This window comes from Hibiscus syriacus, unplaced genomic scaffold, assembly GCF_006381635.1.
Source record: "Hibiscus syriacus cultivar Baekdansim isolate YM2019G1 unplaced genomic scaffold, ASM638163v2 tig00111621_pilon, whole genome shotgun sequence".
Taxonomy (NCBI): domain Eukaryota; kingdom Viridiplantae; phylum Streptophyta; class Magnoliopsida; order Malvales; family Malvaceae; genus Hibiscus; species Hibiscus syriacus.
In genome coordinates, this window is record NW_024063138.1 from 3,823,342 (window position 1) to 3,832,878 (window position 9,537).

General features: G+C 35.5%; 1 protein-coding gene across 1 annotated transcript; it reads left to right on the plus strand.

The window, feature by feature from the left end:
- The first annotated feature begins 6,805 nt into the window (after positions 1-6,805).
- LOC120166128 (splicing factor ESS-2 homolog) lies at positions 6,806-8,530 on the plus strand. Its single transcript, XM_039175487.1, is given in 3 exon segments — positions 6,806-7,257; positions 7,259-8,374; positions 8,376-8,530. Coding segments are annotated over 3 exon segments (1,545 nt in total). The 5' UTR covers positions 6,806-6,867; the 3' UTR covers positions 8,415-8,530.
- Positions 8,531-9,537: the final 1,007 nt, after the last annotated feature.

Here is a 9,537-nt window from a genome sequence, read left to right on the forward strand (position 1 = left end):
TAGCTAGCTCTTCTAAATTCAAAAAAAAAAATTAAAACTAGAATAATATTTTCTTATAGGAAATGATATAATAATGACATTGAATTCGTTAAGTTGATGACCTGACACGTAAATAAAAATGTTAATTTTTTTAACTCCTGAACTATAAATAAAATATTAATCACAGTTTTTTTAATAAATCTAAAATAGTTTAGAGAAATTTTTTTAATTTATCCATATTTTAATATGTTTTTCTTCCGCTTAAACTCTGCCGAAACCATAGATTTACTATATCGATGCTGCAGGTCCCAGTCTGTAGGTTATTCATCTTCTTTGTCACCGGCCACTCCTATATTTTCAAGCAGGATAACAATGTTGCAATGTTTGGAATCACCATGAAAGCTCAAACTAACTTCGTTACTCAACATGCACCAACATTTTGATCAATTTCCATAAAGAAAAAAAATGGCTGTCCCTTTTTCCCATATGTATGGGGTAAGGGGAGGTAAGATAGTAGGCTACCCCCAACACCAGGTTGAGAGCAGCTTCCGTAAGAGACCTCCGAATTATGAAATGCCCTCCGTGAGACTCGATCCCACGACCTCAAGATTAAGAACCTTGTGCTCTACCATAAAGAAACTACTATCAATATCCATGTTGGAACAATTACCAGTTTCTGAATCCATTTCCATGTTAGAACAACTACCATCATCGGTGTCAACTCTGTTGGAACAAATACCACCATCAATGTTGCCTCTGTTAGAACAACTACCACCATCAATGTTGCCTATGTTAGAACAACTACCAGCATCAATGTCAGTTCCGTTTTCAAATTTTCTTCTCTAATTTCTAGACGGAGGTTCTTCAGCTTGCGAAGGATTGCATCAAACTGTCAGTTCCCAAGAACCAGAAGAAATTGGCGTTTTCCCGATATATCATCTTTTCCATTTATTTTTTCATGTCAGTCACCCTTCAGACTATTTTTCCCGATCTAACACCCTTTGCAGTAAGGCACGCCCCCTGCAGCGCGCTTTACGCTAATCTGGCGCCACGTGGGGTAAGGCCCTGAAGTGCGCCTTATGCTGACTGAGATATACGTGTGTAAGGCGCGGGACAGGAGCCGCGCCTTACCTGCAAATCTGACACGCGTCAGAAGGGCGCGCCCCCTGCGGCGCGCCTTAGGTTTAATTACATACCTACCCTTACCGTTGACATCCCCTCCCTCCCTATAAATACCCCTATCCTCAATCACTTTCATCACACCAAATCCTCTCAACTTCTCTCAACCTCTCTCAAGTACTATATTATCTGTTTAATGTATATTTTATATATTTAATATTTTGTATTTAATTTATTTAAGTATTTAAATTATTTAATATTGTATTTAATTAATTTTTTTTTGCAGTTATAAAATGGAAGGCGGTCTGCTTCGCTTGGATGAAAATTATATATCTCGACATTTTGCTGATACGGTAACATTTTAACGTTTTAATTTAATTTAAATTATTAGTGATAATTTATTTATTTATTTAATGCATGATTATTAGTTTAAAAATTAATTTTTTGGAATTATTTATATTTTAGGAGAGAAACCGTATATTATATCCTTTTATTAGGAACCTTAAGTTAGTGATATCTGGTTGTGTCATGTCGTATTTAGTAAAGGCTGGATTCGGTCACATAGGTAGATATGAGGGTCATTGTAAGATAGAACCAGACCTTATTGTTGCCTTAGTGGAGCGGTGGAGACCGGAGACCCACACATTCCATCTTCTGTACGGAGAGTGCACGATTACACTTGAGGATGTTTCTATGCACCTGAGGCTTCCGGTGGATGGAGATGTGATATCGGGGATGGCGCACGGTTCATGGACTGTTTTGTGTCGAGACTATCTAGGACGTGTCTCGAGGATGCACGAGGGCGGACCTTTCAGCGACGTCGACAGAGACGTTCACCGACACAGCACCATCGTCCTCCGACTCGTGGACAGAGAGCAGGTGCGTCTGGTTCGTCCTCAGTTGCACCAGCAGGACCTTCACATCAGTCACCGTCTCCAGCGACTTACATACCGCAACCATATATGATGCTGCCACCACCATTCTCTTACCCGATGCCTCCGCCACCACCGTCACCTGGTTTTATGACCCCGCCACCACCACAGAGTTATATGACCCCTCCTGAAGGATATTATGAGTCTATGTTTGCAGATCCTACTTGGGGTTCATATGCTGGATATTTGGCGGGTGCAACCTCATCACCTATGGCCGCAGCACAGACACCTCCTGTACAGTTTTCACACTCGGCGATGTCTAGGTTTTATGAGTTTTCCCAGTTTTCGCAGGCCGGTGGGATAGTCATTCATACACCTCCAGGGTCCTTATTATATGGAGGTGCTTCATCGTCATCAGCTCCTCCTCAATAAAATGTAGCTGCTCAGGACGACGACGACGACGACGATGGTGATGATGATGACAGCGAGGAGTCACAACCAGTGATACGAAGAAATCCTCCTCGAGGCCGACAGACACTGTCTTGCGGAACACATTCGCGTCGCATGCATCGATAAAATTTATTTTTTTATTATATTTGTATTTAGTTGTTTATTGGACTTTTTATTGTAATTTTTTTATTATTTATTATTTAATACTTATTTTTTTCGTTAATGTGATTGGATTTATTTTAATTTATTTTGTTAAATTTGTTATACAGTTTTGTTAATGTATTTTGGTTAATTCTATTTATTATCATTTAATATCAATTATTGTTATTTGGTTATCATTTATCATTTTATATTTTTTGTAAGTTTGTTGTATTTAAAATTATGTTCAAATATCAAATTGTTATTAGTTTGATAAAATTTAATAATTGTGTTATATATATAATTAAATTAAAGGTAAGACGCGGCCTCTGTCCTGTACTATTATCCTACGCGGCATAATGCGCGTATTAAGGGCTGCGCTTTACACACGTGTAACTTACATCAACATAAGGCGCGTTCCAAGGGGCGTCTTACACCACGTGGTTACAGATCAACATAAAGTGAGTTACAAAGAACACTGCGTGTCTTACTGTAAAGGGTGTTAAATTAAAAAAAATAATCTAAAAGGGAAAAAATAAAAAAGGTGATATATTGGAAAAACGCCGAAGAAATTAGTGTTAGCTTTTGTTGCATAGGCATAGATACATACAACGTAGCTGAAAAAGAAAAAGCAAAACTGACATAAGTCAATTTTATAGGAAATAGGACCAAATCATTGGTTTCCTTCAAGCAATAAATGTTGATGTACCCAGAATTAATGGTCTTAGCTCTTATGCTACTATTGGTGAAATTGACTTATTTTTGCCCCTACATTCCTCGATAGCCTCTACCACCAGCTCTCTTCCTCTCTTTCTTGAAATTTCCCCCCTTGAAACATAGCTCTGATTCATTTAACAGAAACCCAAATTAATGAAATAACAAAGACAAGAAACCAAGACTAGATGTAGGGCGGTAAATGAGATGAGATAGATTGTGAGTTATTCGAGATTGATTTGATTAAAGCTCGATAAATATTCGGATCTAATGAACTCGACTTGAGTTCTTAAAGAGCCGAAACGAGCTACTCGATATTCAACTCGAAAAACTTGTAAGTAGCTCGAAAATATAATATATTAAGATTTTATTTTTTAAAAATAAATTATTAATAATATTAATATTTATGTATTGATTTTTTAAAAAATAAAGTAAGATTTCATGTATTTAAGGTTCATGTTCGAGTTTGAGTTTTAGGCTTTAATCGAGTTAAGTTTAAGATTTTTTTTTCATTTCGAGCCTTTTCAAGTTGCTCACGAGCTTCAGTTTAGGATTTCGAGTTCGAGTCGAGCTTCCTTTCAGAGTTTTTGAGTCGAGTCAAGCTCAACAATACTCGAGCTCGACTCGACTCGTTTACACCTGTAACTAGATATACAATATATTATGTAAGAAAGAGAAGGAAAAACCCTTATGCAAGATCAATTTATCATCCCTTCATTAGTTTTACCTGTAATCTTCACGTCAACATTTTAAATCATAGATGTACAGTGTTAGAAATTTTGACGAGCCCAAATATACCTACTATAGAGGACCTAAGATATATCAGTCACACTACAACAACACTTTTGATGTTGGTTAGCCTTTTATCTCATAAAATTCTTAGTACACAATAATACTAGGAGGCATGACCAAGAATATATAATTCAGGTGGTCGAGGTGACCATATATCAATAAGGTGATATAACTAACCATATATCAATAAGGCGATATAACAAATCATATATCAATCAGGCGGCAGTGTCGATCATATAGTAAAATTAGCATAAGTGCACTAAGAACTTAAAAACAACTAAGACTTAACATGAAACTTAAGAGAATATAATATTTTTATTTATACAAAATACAATTACAATATTACTCATTTATCCAGCTACTTTTCTCATCTTTGTCTCTAAGCTCTCTTTATATAACTCACACTTTTGACGCCATTTTCTTATTTTTTTTCCACTCTTACTATAATGGTAAAACTCACCCCTATTATAGATTCTAGTGACCATTAGATTGTTGATTAGTCATTTATCATTATAAATATATAAATTCTTCTAATATACAATTCTAGAGGTAATATTAAATATTACAAATATCTATATCGTTTTATACATACATATAAAAAGAATAATGATATAGTGAATTATAATAACCACCTCCAGTTACGTTATTTTAACACTAATATGAAAAAAGTTGCTGTCAATTACTTATTATGAATGTTTTCAAAACCGGACCGGACATTGAACCGGTGAAGGTACTGGTTCAACTGGGTTCAACCGCGGTTGAACCGGATTTTATATAAAATAATTTTTTTTTAATTTTACATAATATTCAAAACAATATTAATATATATGTAACACTTTTTTTAAGTTTACAATATTAAAATGTATAAAAATATCACAAGTCATAACATGTATAAATGAAAAACCATAAAATCAAGTGAAACAAAATGATTCAAATCAACTACAACATAATATTTAAGGTAAAACATATTAAATAATAAATATAATTATATAACTATAATCAAAAAAATAAAATTGAGGTTTAAAAAAATCATAACAAATGATGTCATTTGGTTTAATTGTTTTAAAAAAACAATCTCACATGGCTAAGAAACATAGAAGAGTATCCCAAAAGTTTAAAGAGTAAAAATATGAGAACAAAACAATCTCACATGGCTAAGAAACATAGAAGAGCATCTCAACTTACTTCTATAAATAATAGAGGTAATTTGACATTCAAAATCATTGAGCCTTTTGGTGAGCACAAAGCGAACTATTCTTTCGCTTCAATTGAGCTCAAATTTTAGGCTTCAATTGAGTTCAAATTTTAGGCTTCAATCAAACTTCTAAATTTTTTTTTTGAGTTCGAGCCTTTTCGATTTCAAGTTTTAATATTATATTTCGAGTTGATAATTTTTAGCTCGTGAGTTTTTGAGTCGAGTTGAGCTTACTTTTAAAGTTTTCGAGTTCGAGTCGAGCTCAGCAATACTCGAATTTGACTCGGCTTGTTGAACAAACGACGTTGTTTGGTTTAATTTTTTTTAAAAGAAAAAAAGTGAACCGACGGTTCAAACCGGTTTTACCGATTTTCAGCCGGTTCACCCCGGTTTTCCCGGTTTTCAGCCGGTTCTTCCGGTTCTGTGCTAATCCGGTTTTGGGAGTTAACCGGACCGGACAGGCCACCGATTCATGGTTCAACCGGTCGAACCGGCCGGTTCGATCCGATTTTAATAACATTACTTATTATTGCTATAAAAAAAACCAGTGTAGTAGACAAAATGAAATTCATACAAAGGTATAATGACAAAAAAATTAATGTTTAACTAAATAATTATTGCAGTTTTATTTTTATTTTTTACTTTATACTTAGTTTGAGGTAAAATAATCTTTGGTTAGATAGATACTAACAATCAACCAATGCTCCTAGCTAACATGATAAGATTCATGAATCTAAAGTTCTTATATAATTAATGATGTGACATATGATATATATTTTTTCACCTCATGATTTCTTTTTTATCATAAACCATTTAGAGTAAATTATATATTTAATATTTAATCTATCAATTTTATTAATATCTAAACCTTTAATATTTTTAAAATCATACATAACATTTAGTTTTTGTTTCATTTTAGTATAGTGTCACTTAAAACGTTTAGTACATAACTATCAGTTTTAATATTTATACTTTCAATTGTTTTAAACTTAACGTTATCTTTTGAACGGGATACTAAAATGAAACAAAAATTATATTCTATGTATGATTTTAAAAAATTCAAAGTTTAGGTACTAAAACTAAAACAGATCAAAATTGATAATTTAGATACTAAATATATAACTTACCTAATTATTTACTCTAAAATAATTAATTAAGAATCAAAGTACTCAAAAAAAATAAGGACGTAATTGATTATTTTATTAAATATTACGGACATTTGTTTTGACATTATATCAACATAAAATACGGACCATGAATCTAATAAATATTTCAAATGACGTTTCTCTTTAATGACCCAAATTCGAACAATTTTTTTTTTATAAAATATAAGTGAACTAATTCAAACAATAAAAAGACATACCACAATAAGACTACAACAATAAACAATATTTTTTTAGGAAAAATAGATATCATGTCAGAAAAAAATAACAAATTTAAGGTCAAATATATAATTAAGCTGGATAATAACTCTAAATATTTTAAATTGAATATCCTATGTTGTAATTTAATTTCTCTAATTTTGAAAAAACACGTCTTGCATCCTCTTATACAAGGTGTAGATAATCGGATTTTCTTTTCTCTCAAAACCCTAATTTCTCAGACACCATGCTTCGATCTCCAGGCTACTCTCCCCGCCACGTTTCATCACCGTCTCCGTCTCCGTCTCTATATTCCGGAAATTCTCTTAAAACTCCCGGCGCTTCTTCCTCAATCACCCAAAGTAATCCTAGCAGAAAACGCCCCCGGGTCCTCGACGAAGACTCCTATGTGGCCGCCATCGAGAAGATCGTCGAACGCGATTTCTTCCCTGATATCTCCAAGCTCCGAGATCGGCTCGATTGGCTCGAAGCCATCAAGACGGGCGATCCGATTCAAATCCGTGATGCCCAATTGAAGATCATCGAACGCCGCGGGAAAAAGGTAAATAATGCAAATTCAGAGCGTAGAAGTCAAACCCAAACCCCTGGTTCTACGTTTATGAGGAATTTTACTCCTTTTTAATGAATTTGACGGTAAAACACCTCAAACCCCTAGTGTTTTAGGTAGGGGATTATCCGGTGAGGCTGATTGTAGGGAAAGCGAGGAGGATGTTGATACGAATTTATCATTAGATGAGTTCTTTAGGAGGTATACTAGTGAGGACAATGAAAGCTTTTCAAAGATTTTAGAGAAAGTTAACAGGAAGAAGAAAGAGAAGTATGCGTTTTTAACACAGAGAGAAAACGGGGAGGAGGATGTTAAATTAATAGAGGACGTAAAAAGGGATAGGATCACAGATGGATATGGAACGTCTGATCAGCCACCAAGCACATTGGAAGGGTGGAAGTATACGGCCAAGAATTTATTGATGTATCATCCGGCTGATAGGGGTGAGGCCCCATTGACCGAGGAGGAGCTAGCTATAAGATTGAAGGGTTTGACTAAGGAGATCAGTAGGGGGAACACTCGTTTTCATGGTAAAGTTATGGACTCAAGGCCAAAAGATGATGGATCCGTGGAGGTGTTATATACTCCTGTCGCTGGGGCGACTCCAATGCCTATGTCAGGTAGGGATCAGGATAAGGGCAAAAAGTATGATCTGGAGGATTTGAGAAAGACCCCCAATCAGTTTTATGTGGAATCTGGGAAGAAAGCCGAGAATGGTTATAGTTTTGTAAGGACACCTTCACCTGCGCCAGGTGTTGATGGATCCCCCTTTATTACATGGGGTGAAATTGAAGGCACCCCTTTGAGGTTGGAACCTGAGGATACACCAATTGATATTGGTGGTAGCGGTGATGGGCCTCATTTTAAGATTCCTTGTCCTCCTGCCAGAGATGTGAAGGCACACTCCTTATCAAGGGAAGCAGCTCGGAAATTGAGAGAGAGGTCAAAGATGTTTAAGAAGCCACCGTTGCCATCACCTTATAGAGGCGGCAGTGCCAGTCCAAGTGTACGAACACTTTCCCCTGCTGCCCAGAAGTTTGTTAGAAGTGCAATCGCAAAGTCCTCTTCTTCAGTGGATGAAACTCTTCGAGCCAGTTATCGAGGTGCAAGCCCAGGGGTGTATACTCCTAAAAGTGTAAGAAGTGTTTCAAGGTTTGGAAGGGATGGCAGCATGAATTCCAGGTCCCCCTTCTGTAAGCGAGGGTTCTAATCCTCCATGGCAATAGTTGTCTTAAAATATCAATAGTATTATAGTTTAATACTGCCATCTTGTTTGTACTTTAGTCCTTGAGAAAACCTGTTTGTGTTTACATGGTAAATGTACCATTTCAGATTTTTTTTTCATTATCTTAGTTTTTGTTTTTTTAATGAAAATATATGACAGATTCAAATATAAAATGTGTTCTATACTGTTACATACTTCTTATCAGTTATCACTTGACTCGTCTTTGATGATGATATTTCATACCCTTAAACTTTTCTCTCTGCATTAAGCTTTCTGAATATTGGGATGTATTGTTGAAAATAGGAATTAGGATGGCCACGGTTCTATTAATTCCTATGGCAAAGGGGATAGAGATGAGGATGCCTATTCTCAGCATAATGTTCTTCTGAAATTAAGCAATAATAGTCCCTCCCAGGTATGCAAAACTTGGGTCCTATTCATTACCTCTAAAGAGAAATGCTTCGCCCGGAAACCAGTCTGAGTCCTTGATCCCCTTCATACAAAAGGGTCAAGTCATATGGCTAGTTTTTTTCAGATCCTCAAATAAACCTATACCACACTATCAATTCATCAGACGAGATGCTATTCTAATCTTACAGAAGAACATTATGTTTCAAGGATCAGATTCAATGATATCATGGTTGTTACCTTTAGGTTTCTAATCCTCTGAAAGGAACCACTGCTCGCTTCAGACTGATGCAAATTGGCATCGTGCTGTCCTAGGAAAGGGAATGAACGAGAGTCACTTCCAACCCCTGTTTAGAAAGCAAAAGGAAAGGAACAAGGAGAGCTAATAGAGGAAGGGAAATAGATGCCGCTGAAAGGTGCTGTGCAGGAGAGTTACCAATGGCCACAAATGAGAAAGGAGACAGTTAACTAGTAGATTTTGGAATGGCAGGCTAGTATAACTGATATGTTTGTGCTTTTCCTTTTCTCTTGTTATCAATCATATTACTTGTACCAAGGTGCCGGAGTTTTCCGAAGAGATTTTGAGGACCCTGCATGTCTCCACTAGAACATACTGATCTTTCTTAGATTGATCTTTAAGTACCTGGATTGTTGTGGAAAAAGAAAAATTTACCGATGAATGTGGAAGCTTTAAATTATATTAGCATGCGAATAAA